At 35.0% G+C, this 16164-nt stretch overlaps 3 protein-coding genes across 3 annotated transcripts; 2 read left to right on the top strand and 1 right to left on the bottom strand.

Annotated features, from left to right (window-relative positions):
- Positions 1 to 3843: 3843 nt before the first annotated feature.
- LOC139845121 (uncharacterized) lies at positions 3844 to 11677 on the bottom strand. Its single transcript, XM_071835349.1, has 5 exons — positions 11202 to 11677; positions 4801 to 5283; positions 4504 to 4719; positions 4338 to 4398; positions 3844 to 4208 (listed from the first exon to the last, which is right to left on the bottom strand). Exons 2-4 carry the CDS (start codon positions 4987 to 4989, stop codon positions 4366 to 4368), a joined length of 438 nt encoding a protein of 145 aa, XP_071691450.1. The 5' UTR covers positions 4990 to 5283; positions 11202 to 11677; the 3' UTR covers positions 3844 to 4208; positions 4338 to 4365.
- A 304-nt stretch (positions 11678 to 11981) lies between these two features.
- Positions 11982 to 12569, top strand: LOC139842643 (uncharacterized). Its single transcript, XM_071832760.1, has one exon. The coding sequence runs from the start codon at positions 11982 to 11984 to the stop codon at positions 12567 to 12569; it is 588 nt and encodes a 195-aa protein (XP_071688861.1).
- Position 12570: 1 nt separating this feature from the next.
- On the top strand, positions 12571 to 15219 carry LOC139842642 (uncharacterized). The gene is made up of 3 exons (XM_071832759.1): positions 12571 to 12976; positions 13070 to 13986; positions 14359 to 15219. The coding sequence occupies exons 1-3, from the start codon at positions 12571 to 12573 to the stop codon at positions 15217 to 15219; spliced, it is 2184 nt and encodes a 727-aa protein (XP_071688860.1).
- Positions 15220 to 16164: the final 945 nt, after the last annotated feature.

Raw genomic sequence — 16164 nt, 5'->3', positions numbered from 1 at the left:
ATGATATGTAGCGGTAAAGTAGTAGTCGGGAAAGGTGTGTAAGTAAACGGTCCGAAGTCCTCAACCTAAGTCAAATAGTACTAAGTCAGTAAATCGTCTTAATAGGTTTAAAAGTATGTAATTAAGGTCTTAAGGGTCATCATCATTCATCATTAAACAAAAGGCGTAAGGTAGGTTTCGTTTATGAAAGTAGTTTAAAACAAAGTCTGACTTCAGTCAGTCACCACGGCCTCTACTCTTACTGAATTAAGGTGAGACCAGTGGCCATGGCTCCGTCTATGAGTCCCTTAAGTGTGGTAAAAATTCCAGAAGCAAACTCGTCTTCGTTTGACCGTGGCGACGGTCTAAGTGCAAGTAGGTCAGAAATTTCTGCACAACGTTAAAGGACTTAGTAACGATCGGAGGGCCATTAATCCTAAACTGTAACTCGGATTAAGACGAGTCCTATATGAAAAGTTATCTACTCGAAAAGTTATATCTAAAAATCAAGGTTAGAACAGCCCAGGTCTACTGGTCTGTTCCAGAAGCATCAGGTTAGAAAGTTTTGGACAGAAATAGTAAGTTTAAAAGGGTTCCGGTGGTCTTGGTGTTTGATGTTCATCATGGTTCTCATCCTTGATGCATATAGCTTCAAGTGTACAACTCATGAGTGTGTTTACGTCATCTTAACCAAGTCTTGACCATCATAACCCTAGTGCAAGTCAAAGACATGAAGCACAACTCACTTAAGAGTTGCATGTAGTTTGATGAACCAAAGTTACATCAAAGTCTTAGGTTTGACACTTACATGAACTATAAGACTAACAATAAGTTACAAACTTGAAAATAAACTAACTAATCAAGATCTTAAGATGTAGAACATAGTTCTTTAGTTAGATCTTGAAGATCCAAGACCCAAAAGTCTAGATCAAGCATAAGTATACAAAGTTATGTTTAAAGAAAACTTATTTGTGTGTTCTTGAACTTTCAAGTTAATTTTTAGTTCCAAGAGATATGAGATCAAAGTTAACTAGTAACATTTGACCAATAACAACCAACAAACATAAATTAAAGTGCATGTAACTAAATAAACAAGTAAATAAGTTCATGGGTTGTTCATACTTTTAAAGATTCAACCAAGGTTTGATCTTTAAGTAAAGTAAACTTTAAGTTTACTTCAAGAACTACAAGTATGAGTTACAACACAAGAATTTAATCTTTGAAACATTATATGTAGAACCTAAACTAGAGAGTTTAGTTCTTGAATGTTCTTGTTAATACAAGATAAAGAAGAATAAACTAGGTAGTTTGATTCTTGAAAACATGTAAGTAGAGAAAGAAAAACAACTAGTAAGTAAGTAATAACAACAACAAGTAACAAAACAATAATCAAAGAACAAGAGATGATGATGATATGTGTGTATAGGTTCACGGTTTTGAAGAGGAAAAAGGGAAGAACATTTAGTTTTGTTACTTACAATTTGAGAGAGAAAAGAGAGAAAGAAGTTACAAGTTTGAATGTGTGTGTTTTGAATGAGAGAAGTGGTGAAGGATACTAGGAGATATGATAGAAAAATTTGAAACAAAAACCCTCTCACTAGCTACAAAGGCCGACGGCCAAAACAAGGGGAAGGGGAAGGAAATTACACTCTAGTCTCTTGCATGCATGAGGCATAAAAGTTGGTTAATAAGTGGCCTAGCATGGGGAAGATGTGTAACAAGATTCCAAGTCCTTAAACTTAACTAGTTACACATGAAAGTAATACTTACACATAGAAATGGGCTTAATAATCTATGTAAGATGTAGGGTGGGCTTGGAAGTCCAATAACATGAGTCCATTACACTAACAAAGCCCAAGTTCAAATAAACCACAAGTTAAACCAATTAAAGCCCAAGTAACTAACTAATAGCCTTAGTTAATTAAAATGATTAATAAATTTAATCATGAATGTAAATAATATCTAAAAATATTATTCGTGAAAGTTCCGGGTGTCACAAAGACTTTTCGGGCACTTAAAAGTCAAGTACGGGCAATCATAGCAACATGTAAATGTAATAACATACATTCGTTTAATCACACGTATTAATAACAATAATTATTAATAAATAAACGTTGGAAATTCCAGGGTCGTTACAAATTGCTAAACCCGCGATAGCATATAAATAGAGCTAACTAAACTTATTCAATTTCATAATTCTATTTTTATTAATATTTTTACTTTGAGCTTAAAAGGAATTTGAAGCATGTCTTGAATCCAATCATTGCGATCACTCCAGTCAAGTCCTTGACTTCGATCGTAGTTTGAAAGTAAAGAGGTAGCCGTTTTGTTTTTCCAAGATGCACGAATGAGGGGAGAGAGAAGCAAACGAGCCAGGAAAAGAAGAGAGAGAGAGAGAGAGAGAGAGAGAGAGAGAGAGAGAGAGAGAGAGAGAGAGAGAGAGATACTATTGAAAGAAGGCGAATCGCTACTTCTTGGTCCATTATATGTTGTAGCAAGCTGAATTTATGAATAGATTCTGACATGTGACTCATGTATTTTGTCAATCTATATTCGACGCCTTTGTCAATGAAAGAACCTCTTGAAAAAGTAGCAGCTATTGTGTCTTGCAACTCATTAATACAATTAGAAAGCATGATTTCTCCTTCCAATGAAAACATTCTAAAGTCATTTAGTTGGTCATTTTGAATATCTGCTAGATCCATATTACTCAAAAGTAGCTGCAACGTTAAACATACATTCGGTCATCAAACATAATCAAGCCTTAACTTTACATTTCAGATGCGTAGGATATGTAGCTATATATATTAAGAAAGTTAGCAAGTGTAAAAGAAAGAGGTCAAGAGTTGCCAAAAGTGCACTTCTAATGATTAATCTCTTGACTTTCAAACCATTTTGTTCAATAAGCTAGTGTATTATCTGAAACGTATGTAGTTGACCCACTGTTTCTTTTTTTTTTAATGGATTTTCATTTGGTTTTAATTTACATAATTTCGTGTTACAAATTGTTAATAAAGTTATGATCATATGTTGATCTCACCTAATCAAGCAATCCAACAATGTTTATTTCACATTCATCAGCATCAACAGTAACTATGAATTTTCCTAATCAAATTGTCAAAGAAGTTTTCAGCCCGACCGAACTACTCGTAAGACAAAAGAGGCTTTTTAATTTGACCCAAATAGACCTAAAGGTCAACTATAACAATGTACGAAAGACATAAACCCGTAGCTTTGTGACCTCTTTTTGTGTCATATATGCCGCCCTCAACATACGGTGAATAATCCTTTCCTATGCACACAAATGGTCTGGCCCGTGTGGTATTCATCCCTATAAACCCGCCTTCCGAATGCATCAAAACACTACAATCATTCTTAAGAATACTTATGATATATTTTTATAACTTTAACCGTAAGCGGACCAGACTTTGTAAGTACATGAATCGTTATGACCAATGTAAATATGATCAACTTTTCTTGACGTCGCTTCTTTAGCACGTCGGATGTGGTGAACCCGCATGTTAGTGAAGCCAGTGGGTGACCCAAAAACCGAGCTGCCTGGAAGCTAAACTGAGCAAAGGCCTCATGTGTCTTTAACTTGATTTTGGCGTTGCTCACGGTCACACCAAGTTCTGCCAAAGTTGTATCTACCCTCTTTTTGTGTTCTCCAGTCACTTGTCTCTAAACTCTTGATGACGTGACTGACTTATATGCCTTATTAATACTGATACATGCCATTAAAAATGTAATGTATGTATAAGCAGTAAAAAATAAGAAATCATCTAACTGTGTAACAACAATAAACACCAAGACCGGTCAAACATTATATCGTACCATATTCCATGAACTACAAAACACATCCGATTTATTGACAAAGGAAAACTGATAACATTTATCATTCATCGAAGACTGCAAACTGCAGATGTGCAATCTCAGTCAAACACAACCGATAACTAAATGTTAAAAGGAAGTTAAAAATGTACAAACATATGATCCGGATAAAAAAATGATAATTGTTCAAAACTCTTATTTTAGCAACACACACACACACTACTCATGCTTCACACGGTTGAAATCACCAATCACTCAAAGCTGGTTGCTCTGGTTGGTGTATCATCATCGGGAGGTGACTCGCTTTTCCTCTAGCTTACAAAACTGTACGTTAGTTGGTGTTTCATATTGTGTAGAGGAACTCTGTTGTGATCCTTCACCAGACCCGTTTGAACCATCTGTATAGCAATATATAATAGCTGAATATAAATACAATTAGATGCAACTATATGAATCCAAGCCATTATACACAACATATGACTTAATTCTATTTACAATTTAGTTAAAATATTTTCACAATTTAGTACCTGCTTATATGGTGTTCAATCGGTAATATCAATAAACGACTGTTAAAGCGTTTCCTTTGACCTGAGATAACACAAACCGTGACCCATTTGTAAGTAAATGGGTCTATATTACCACCTCTAACCATAGCACTAACAGAATCAGAACTATTATGAATCAGACACTTACAGCATTAAATAGCTTGACGACTGAAAGTTCCATCAACACATCAAAAAGTATAACCAAGTCAGTTTGCAAATCCCAATAATGCAAAAAAGTTAATACAATCGATCGATATAATTTTCCAAATGAAATGTAATTACCTCCTTTTGTAGCAACTCCAATGAGTAGCTTTTCATGTGACACTGAAAAGGCACCGGGTTTTACATGTCCTTTCTCTGCTAACTTTGAATTAATATGAATTTCGTGCAAACGATTAGCAATAAGAGATATATAACTATACAATCACTGAAAAATAAGTTATACCTTAGCCCTCATTGCAGAATTTGCAGTCCTTTTTTTTGCATGAATGTAATGTTCTTCGCAAACTGTTTTGTTGGGCATAGACATCGCATGACATCTCCATTGTTTACCGTCTGATCTCTTACATCGTAAATCATCAGGAATTCCAGTATTTTCCTCGGCAGTTTCAGAATTTGATCTCGCATGATCCATTCAAAATATATACTAAAATTATATCTCGATTCACGTACTAAACCATGTACTTAAATACCCCGAATAAAGGAAACAACGTAGAAATATCATAGTGTGAAACATATTAACCCTAAAAAATATAAACTAATAAAAAAGTGAAAAGCAATTCTGTGAATGGAGTGATTAACAACATTCAGTAAAGCAAGTGTTATCAAATTCATAAAATAGAGATACAAACTTGTTAGCTGCACGAGTTAACAAACAGTTACTCAAATTAACTAATAATTTTGTTACAAGATTAACAAAATTTAGTTTCTTTTTTGTTATAATAATAATAATAATAATAATAATATAGATATGGATAGTCAATTTTGGTGTATACATATAGTCAATTTTGGTACACAAAGTATGTATTTTTATATTGAGATTTTAGGCTATAAATACTCATGAATGCAAGCATTAAACTTGCACCATTTCTCACACTTACAAAGTGTTTCTTTCTTTCTCTCCATTATCATCTTTGTTCTTACACTTCATTATTAGTATTCTAAATCAAGAATCAAATCACTAAAGGTAGTTATAAGCCTACTGAATTATAACATCAAGAATCAAACCACTAAAGGTAGTTATAAGCCTACTGAATTATAACATCAAGAATCAAACCACTAAAGGTAGTTATAAGCCTACTGAATTATAACACGTTATCAGCACGATAATCTTAATACTAAATATGGTTGGCTCTGCCACCAAAATGATATATGGTCGGTTATACCACCAAAATGATATATGGTCGGTTATACCACCAGAATGATATAGGTCGGTTATACCACCTGAAAAAATATATGGTCGACACTGTCGCCAAATTTTCATTTATGTTTACTAATATTTATATTTTTGTTATATAACATTTATTTATGATTGCTTACACATGGTCGACACTGTCACCTACTTATCATTTATGTTATATTAAATTTATGTTTAATGTTTATATACTTATGAATATAAATTGACTCTAATTTATCATGATGTTTGTTTTAATTTTTGATAATAGAAAATGTCGAATCTGGAAAAGCTTAAATTTACTCCTTTAGAATCAACTGGAAACAACTACATGCCATGGGTTATAAAAGTAAAAATGCATCTTAAATCAATGGGCATTCTTGAAACCATAAATGAAAACAACACTTGTTCTGAAAAAGAACAAGCTACGGCATGTTGCTTTATTCATCAACATATTGATGAATGCTTACAAAATAATTATGTGACTGTAGAAGATCCCCATGTTTTATGGGAAGGTCTCAAAAGCAGATTCAATAATCAAAGAGAAATTTTACTTCCAGCTGCAATGGAACAATGGAGAACATTAAGGTTCCAAGACTTTAAGAAAGTAAATGAATACAGCTCAGCTCTGTATAATACATGTTCACAACTTAAATTCTGTGGACATGAAATTAGTGATGCAGACATGATGGAGAAAACTTTCTCCACAATGAATGCTGCAAACATCACAGTGCAAAGAAATTTGAGAATGCTAAAGTTCAAAACATATCCTGAACTTAATTCATATCTCTTAGTTGCAGAGCAAAATGATGAGCTATTAATGAAAAATCAGCAATCCCGTCCTACTGGTACACTTGCAATCCCTGAAGCAAATACTGCAAATAATTATAAACAGGGACAAGGACGCGGGCAAGGTCGTGGTTATAATAACCATCACCATCATCATGCCAAAAGCCATAACTATGGTAGAAACCATCCTTATGGTAATGGTAATGGGCGTGGACGTGGTCGTGGTCGTGGCCGTGGTGGTCAAAGAAATAGTAATCCACGAAAATATAAATATCAACCACAAAACAAGCCCATTAAACAAGATGTTGAAGAAAATTCTTCTAAAAATTCTGAAGAATCTTGCTACAGATGTGGTAGAATGGGCCACTGGGCTAATACTTGCCGAACATCTAAACATCTTGTTAAGATGTATCAGGATTCGCTGAAAGGTAAAGAAAAGGAAGTAAATTTTGTGGATAATATTGATCCAACAGTCACTGAGAAACCATCTGATTTATATGAAGATTTCTTGAATGTTTAAGTTGTGTGTCTTTTGAAAAATAAACGATTTAATATCGTCTGTCTTTGTCATTATGTTTGCTAAATGTTTCAGTACTATCTATTTGCGTTTAAAATATTGTGTAATATTAATGTACTCACTATTTATTTCTTATATATGAAGTTCAATATGAATTTTGCTGGAATACAACATCAATCAAGTGGTGGAGATCTCTGTATAGCAGACAGTGGAACTACACACACTATACTTAAATCCGAGAAATATTTTATTGATCTAAAACCAACGGAAGGAACTATACATACAATATCAGGACCTGCTAACTTGATAAAAGGGATAGGAAAGGCAAATTTCATACTACCAAATGGTACAAAATTTTTAATAAATGATGCCTTATTTTCTCCCAAGTCAAGCAGAAATTTATTGAGTTTCTCCGACATATACCTTAACGGGTATGATTATCAGTCAGTGACAACAGAAAATGAGAAATATTTAAGTATCACTGACAAGAGTCATGTGGTTGAAAAACTGCCAAGACTTAGTTCTGGATTACATTATACACATATAAATGTACCAGAAATACATATGGTAGTTAACGAAAAATATATTGATCCTGGTGTATTCAGTTTATGGCATAACAGATTAGGCCATCCAGGATCAACAATGATGAAAAGGATTATTGAATGTACTCATGGACATCCACTAAAGGATAGAAAAATCCATCATGATACAATGGTTCCATGTACATCTTGCTCTCTTGGAAAATTGATAACTAGACCCTCACCACTTAAGGTTGAGAAAGAATCACCAATGTTTCTTGAAAGAATTCAAGGTGATATATGTGGACCAATTCATCCACCATGTGGACCATTTAGATATTTCATGGTTCTAATAGACGCATCTAGTAGATGGTCTCATGTTTGTCTGTTATCAAGCCGTAATGTGGCATTTGCAAAATTTCTTGCCCAAATTATTAAATTGAGAGCTCATTTTCCTGATTACACCATTAAAAGGGTGAGACTTGATAATGCTGGTGAATTTACATCTCAAGCATTTAATGACTATTGCATGTCTATAGGAATTGTTGTTGAACATTCTGTTGCTCATGTGCATACACAAAATGGTTTAGCCGAGTCATTGATTAAACGTTTACAGTTAATCGCTAGACCATTGATAATGAGAACAAAACTCCCTGTATCTATATGGGGTCATGCAATTTTACATGCTGCTGCATTGATTCGCATCAGACCAAGTGCAAGTCATAAATATTCCCCCCTACAACTTGCTTTTGGTCAAGAGCCAAATATTTCCCATCTTAGAACATTTGGTTGTGCAGTGTATGTTCCAATTGCGACACCACAACGTACAAAAATGGGTCCTCAAAGGAGGTTGGGAATATATGTTGGATATGAAACATCTTCAATATTAAGGTATATTGAACCTATGACAGGTGACGTTTTTACAGCACGTTTTGCTGATTGTCATTTTAATGAAACATTGTTCCCTAGATTAGGGGGAGAAATGAAAAATAAAGAAAATGATGTTTCATGGTGTGAACCTCAATTAAAGTATCTTGATCCTCGCACAAAAGAATGCGAGACAGAAGTTCAAAAGATAATGCATATACAAGAACTTGCAAATCAATTGCCTGATGCATTTACAGATACAAAAACGGTGACAAAATCATATATACCAGCAGTAAATACTCCAGCTCGAATTGAAATTCCAAAAGCTGGCAATAACGTCACTCATGAATCTTTGCCACGTCAGAAACGTGGAAGACCAATCGGTTCAAAGGATAAAAATCCTCGAAAAAGAAAATCAGCTGATAATGAAGTAAAAGAAAGTGTTCAAGAAGAACCACAAATCAGTACTCCTACTGCAGAGGAGATTGATGATGTCAATACAGAAATTGCAATCAATTATGCATATTCAAAAATATTATGGAACCGAAATGAAATGAAAAATCTTGATGAGAAATTTTCATTTAATGTTGCATATGACATCATGAATAATGATGATGATCCAGAACCAACATCTATGGTTGAATGTCAAAATAGACATGATTGGGCTCAATGGAAAGAAGCAATACGAGCTGAATTAGAATCACTCAATAAAAGAAAAGTTTTCGGATCCATCATTCTCACTCCTAAAGATGTGAAACCTGTAGGATACAGATGGATTTTTGTCCGAAAAAGAAATGAGAAAAATGAAGTTACAAGGTATAAAGCTAGACTTGTAGCTCAAGGTTTTTCTCAAAGACCGGGAATTGATTATGAAGAAACTTATTCTCCTGTTATGGATGCAATTACTTTTAGGTACTTAATCAGTCTGGCAGTTTCTAAAAATTTAGAAATGCATCTCATGGATGTTGTGACTGCTTATCTATATGGATCACTTGATAGTGATATATATATGAAGATACCTGAAGGATTTAAGGTACCAGAAGCATCAAATGCAAAACCCAAAGAAATGTATTCGATTAAATTACAAAGATCTTTATATGGGTTAAAACAATCGGGACGTATGTGGTATAACCGATTAAGTGATTACTTGATAAGCAAAGGGTATACAAATAATCTTACTTGCCCTTGTGTTTTCATTAAGAAAACAACATCCGGATATGTGATCATAGCTGTTTATGTTGATGATCTTAACATCATAGGTACAAATAAAGAGATCCATGAAGCCATTCAACTTCTAAAGAAAGAATTTGAAATGAAAGATCTCGGAAAAACCAAGTATTGCCTTGGTTTACAAATTGAGCATATGCCTAATGGTTTACTTGTACATCAAACAACATATACTGAAAAGATTTTGAAACGTTTCAATATGGACAAGGCAAAACCATTAAGTACTCCTATGGTTGTTAGATCACTCAATGTTGAAGCTGATCCATTTCGTCCATGTGAAGATCAAGAAGACATTCTTGGACCAGAAGTACCATATCTTAGTGCAATTGGAGCTCTTATGTATCTTACAAATTGTACAAGACCTGACATTTCTTTTGCAGTTAATTTGTTGGCAAGGTTCAGCTCTGCTCCTACCAAAAGACACTGGAATGGGATCAAACACATATTTCGATACCTTCGAGGAACTACTGATTTAGGATTATTTTATTCTAACGAATCAAAACAAGATTTGGTTGGTTATGCAGATGCAGGTTATTTATCTGATCCACATAAAGCTAAATCTCAAACTGGATATGTATTCCTAAATGGAGGTACTGCAATATCATGGCGTTCTCAAAAACAAACACTTGTTGCTACATCGTCAAATCATGCCGAAGTGATTGCATTACATGAAGCTACTCGAGAATGTTTTTGGTTGAGATCAATGACACAACTCATTACTGATTCTTGTGGACTAGAACGCGATAAAAGTCCAACAACTATCTATGAAGATAATGCAGCTTGCATAGCACAGATGAAAGAAGGGTATATCAAAAGTGACCGAACAAAACACATACCACCTAGATTCTTCTCATACACTCAAAATCTCATTAAGGACAACCAGATTGAAATGAGATATGTGCAATCTAGCAAAAACTCTGCTGATCTTTTCACGAAAGCACTTCCAACTGCTATTTTCAGAACACACGTTCATAACATTGGCATGAGACATGTTCAAAAGATGTAACAGCTGAAGCGATGTCTACTTGAGGGGGAGTCAACTCCATGCTGCACTCTTTTTCCCTTAGCTAAAGTTTTTTCCCACTGGGTTTTCTTTAGCAAGGTTTTTAACGAGGCAGTAATTTATAGTTGATCTTCAACAAAATAAAATTGCTATCCAAGGGGGAGTGTTATAATAATAATAATAATATAGATATGGATAGTCAATTTTGGTGTATACATATAGTCAATTTTGGTACACAAAGTATGTATTTTTATATTGAGATTTTAGGCTATAAATACTCATGAATGCAAGCATTAAACTTGCACCATTTCTCACACTTACAAAGTGTTTCTTTCTTTCTCTCCATTATCATCTTTGTTCTTACACTTCATTATTAGTATTCTAAATCAAGAATCAAATCACTAAAGGTAGTTATAAGCCTACTGAATTATAACATTAAGAATCAAACCACTAAAGGTAGTTATAAGCCTACTGAATTATAACATCAAGAATCAAACCACTAAAGGTAGTTATAAGCCTACTGAATTATAACATTTTTCACCTAATTAGCTTTGAAAGTTGAATTTGCTTATGTGCCCTAAGCAAGCTGGTACTAAAATAAAGATGAACTTTCACGTGTTTTTGTTTGTAACCTAGATAGTTTAACTTTTTAAATGCAAGTTGTTCAGATAGTTATAGAATGATACACAATCAAATAATAAAATTAAAATTTTTAGATAAAATTATTACTGTAATTGTATTAAGCGAAATAGTTGGAATGAAAAACCCTAGCTTAGTCATGATCTTAATAAAGCGTAAATCGGGGATAAGAAGAGTAGATAATAAGAAATTACCCACATCGATCAACGTTACTTCGAATTGGCGAATTTGAATAATCTACAATTGTTTAAGCAGATTACTAACAGACCTTCCCCTTTTGAGCCAACAGGCAAAACTCGATTATGAACCTGTCGAATATATTTTGGGGTTTATGAATTGTGTCGAGTGTGGAATAAATTTTAAGGATGTTGATTGGGAGCGGATGGAGATAATTATTAGAAAAAGGGTATTTTATGGATAGAGGGCAGGTAAAATTGATTTATTAGTTAATATTTTTAGTGGATGATTAAAGACCGTTGGATTAAGGAGTATTGTAATGTAATTTTATAATCTAATAGTAATTAAGGAGGTTTTAAAAATATTTATTACCTAATCAAGATTTTCTTTTAATGTATATAATATAGAGATAATATATAGTATATATAGTATATAGTATTAGTATAGAATGAATAATATACTGTAATAATATATAGTATATATAGTATTTCTAAAGATGTTGATTTATGATAATGATTATAATATAATTTTTGTTTCTAAAATACAAACTCACTCAGACGCTACACGTGACTTTTATATGGTTAATGTGTATGGTCCCAATAATGCGGGTAGGAAAAGATTGATATGGGACAAATTGGCTTCGTTTATTTCTGAAAATATTGGTGAGTATGTGCTCTTCGGGGACTTCAATGAAGTTAGAGAGGAAATGGAAAAATTTGGTTCGGTGTTTCACGACGATGAGGCCCATGTGTTCAACACTTTCATTGCCAACACGGGTTTGGTGGATGTTCCGCTAGGAGGAAGGAGATTCACGTGGATTAATAAGGCGGCGACAAAGATGAGCCGTATTGATCGTGTTCTTATTTCTCTTAACGTTGTTGATGTTTTTGCAGATTTGAAGCTTTCCATTTTAAACCGGGGGTTATCTGATCACTTACCGATTATTTTACAAGATGCTAAAGCAGACTTCGGACCCACTCCATTTAAATGCTTCGATTCATGGTTCCTATATGAAGGATTTGATGATTTGGTAAAAGAAGCAGCAAGTGAGGTTATAGACAGTAGAGTGATCATTTCAAGATAAGATGAGACACTTGAAGTCCATAATCAAACCATGGATGAAAGATAAGAAAGTGATGGAAAAGTCAAAACGTGATGAGGCCTTGGATAAAATTAATATGATTGAATTGAAAATTGAGGCTGGCCAGGATACGAATGCAGACCACGAAGAACGAAACATTCTGATGCAGGATATTGAGAATCTGAAACGTATTGAAGATATGGATACTCAACAAAAATGCCGCCTCAAGTGGGATGCGGAGGGTGACGAAAACTTCAAATACTTCCATTGTCTTTTAAAAAAGAGGAGAAGTGACCAAATGATTAAAGGAATTACTGTTAACGGAGAATGGGTTACGGAACCAAAATTAATTAAAGAGGCATTCTTTAATTTTTATGAGTCTAAATTCATGGCTCAGGGTTGTGTTGCAGGTGAGCTGAATTTAATTCCAGATCAGGTTTTAACGGAGACTGAATCTATGGAGTTAGAAAAAGAAATCTCGTAAGAGGAGGTTCGCTTGGCAGTATGGGAATACGGTAGTGACAAAGCACCCGGTCCGGACGGTTTTAACTTTGCGTTCATTAAAAAATATTGGGATATTCTGAAAGATGAGGTGATTTCTTCGGTGGCAGTTGCGTTCAATAGAAAGATCATGCCGAGAGGAATGGGATTGGCATTTTTTTTTACTTTGATCCCTAAAGTGAAAAATCCGTCTTTTATTAAAGACTACCGTCCGATTTCGTTAATTGGGGTAATGTATAAAATCATTACCAAAATTTTGGCGATGAGATTGGTTAAGGTTTTAGATAAAATTATCGGGAAAGAGCAATCTTATTTTATCACTGGGAGACAAATCCTTGACGGGCCGCTAATTCTGAATGAGACGATTGAGTGGTATAAAAGACGTAAGGAGAAACTTTTAATTCTGAAAATTGATTTTGAAAAAGCCTATGACACGGTGAATTGGGAATTTCTTGATTATATGCTTCGCATTCTGGGGTTCGGTACGGTATGGAGATCATGGGTCCGGATGGTGCTAGTTTCGGCCCGTACGTCCATTTTAGTTAATGGTAGTCTTACGAAAGAATTTGCTATTCGGCGAGGTTTACGTCAAGGGGACCCGATTAGTCCTTTTTTGTTTTTGATTGTCATGGAAGGTCTTCATCTTTGCATTAAAGAGAAGATTAGAGCAGGAGCTTTGAGTGGTGCTTCGGTTGGTAATCCCTCCATTACTTTATCTCATTTATTTTACGCAGATGACGCGATATTCATTTCAAGTTGGAGAAGAAATAACCTGGAGGCAATGTTACAAATTTTGGATGTTTTTCACTTGCATTCGGGCCTAGCCATTAATATTGCTAAATCAGCTATATATGGCATAGGTGTCGGGGAGATTGAACACAACGACATGGTTTCGGTGGCTAATTGTTCTAAAGGTACGGTTCCGTTTTTTATTTAGGGCTTCTTATGGGTGTCTAGATGGGCCGTCTTGCACGTTGGGAGGATTTCACGGGTCGTTTCCATAATAAATTATCAGGTTGGCAAGCTAAATTAATTTTCATTGGCGGTCGTGCTACATTGATTAAATCCGTCTTGGGCTCGATGGGAATTTATTATCTTTCTCTTTTTAAGTGTCCGGAATCCATTATTAATGAGGTCGAGAATATTCGATCCTCTTTTTTTCTGGGGAAGCTCGGGTGATAGTCGTAAAATGCATTGGATTCGCTGGGACCAAGTTCAGGCATATAAGGATTCGGGTGGCCTCGATATCGGTAGTATTCGGGTGTTTAACTATTCGTTACTTATTAGATAGATATGGCGTTTTGTTGATTGTCCTGAATCAAAATGGGCCTCGGTTATTCGCGTGATTTATGGAGTGGATGGTAGTATAGATGGCGTCATTCATGGCTCAAGTGTCTGGCCGACTATTGTCAACCTTTTTGGCAAACTAAAGAGGAATGAGTTATTACCATCTAATGTTCTCCGGGTGAAAGTCGATAATGGTCATTCTATCCGATTTTGGAAAGACAATTGGAGAAGAAATGGAAATCTTGGTAATCAGTTTAATCGGTTAATGCATCTTGACGTGAATCCTAACTGTTTGTTGTCGGATCGACTTGTAAACAACATGTGGAGGTGGAATTGGTCGAGGGCCGACATTGGGCCAAGGAATGTGTCTATGGTCCAACAATTAAATGATGTTGTTTGTGATATTGTTTTACGAGACGAACAAGATAGATGTGAGTGGACTATTGCTACTGATAGGGGTTATAGTGTTAGCGATACTCGTCGATTTTTGGACGAAGGTATTCTTCCTTCTTCGGAGATCTCAGCGAAATGGTGGAAGTTTATTCCTAGAAAAGTAAATATTCTATTGTGGCGTTTGGCATGGGATAGGCTTCCGACTAGACTTAACTTCTCGAAGCGTGGTATGGAGATCAAAGATATCGGGTGTCCTTGTTGTACCGGGCGAATTGAATCTTGTGATCACGTCTTCTTTGAATGTGATATCGCAAGTGATTTATGGCGGAAAGTTAGGATTTGGGTGGACTTAGACATTCCCATCTTTGACTCTTGGTCTTCTTGCTTGTCTTGGATTGAGGGCTACCACCTATCGGTTACTTCTACAGCCTCATTATTTTCTATCATTGCCTCACTTATTTGGCACATTTAGAGATACAGGAATAATGTGCTCTTCAGTTCTCCTAGAATGAAAAAAGAAATCTTGTTCGATTCTATTAGATTTTTTTTCTCTTTTAATTGGTTGTGTAGTAGAAGCTGATATTGCTCAAAATAGATATATCATTAGTCGCAATATCAAGTCATTTTCATTGTTTTACATTTTTATTTGTATTATTTCCTTGTATATTTCATTGTATTGTAATTAAGCATAGAATCATTGTATACTTGAAGAAATGTTGAAGATAATGAATGAAACAACTCAAAGATCAAAACCAGAACAAGAAACGAAGAAACAAAAACGTGCACCCTGGGTGTGCACTCCGCGCACGCACCGCGCACGACCAATTTTGATCAGAAAGTTGCTTAAACAAAACATAAATACGCACCGCGCAAAATTAAAGTGTGCACTCCGCGCACTACAGTGCGCACCGCGCACATCCTCCGCGCACGATCCCCTTTTTCGTCTGTAAAGTAGATCTGAGATGTGTAATCGAGCTGTAAAGTAAAAGGTGGTAGGTGGCTAGTGCGCCCCGCGCACCTACTTTTGTGCACGCCACGCACGCTGGCTTTTCCAGCTATATTCTTCCTTTTTAAGCCCCTTTCCAGCTTCATTCTTCAGACACCATTACACAGTCATTTTTAGAGGCAGAGGTTACGATTCAAGGTGATCCTTGGAGTAATCCAGGATCACCTAATCCATCATTTCAATTCGAATTCAAGAATCATCAGGATCATCATCCAAGATTCATATCAAAGGTCGATTCTTGTTATCATAATGAATTCTATCTTTATTTCCAGTTTGTTATTGTCTTTAAATATGATTGTTAGCTAGTTCTTTTTATGCTTGTCTAGATTAATAACCGAGATGTTGATTTTTACTTTGGTTGATTGATTGTTCTTATGTATGATAGTTTGATGTTTGAATACAAGAACCATT

This window comes from Rutidosis leptorrhynchoides, chromosome 4 (genome assembly GCF_046630445.1).
Source record: "Rutidosis leptorrhynchoides isolate AG116_Rl617_1_P2 chromosome 4, CSIRO_AGI_Rlap_v1, whole genome shotgun sequence".
In the NCBI taxonomy this organism is placed as follows: Eukaryota; Viridiplantae; Streptophyta; class Magnoliopsida; order Asterales; family Asteraceae; genus Rutidosis; species Rutidosis leptorrhynchoides.
The sequence above is the reverse complement of the archived record's forward strand: the minus strand, read 5'-3'. Positions and strand labels throughout refer to the sequence as shown.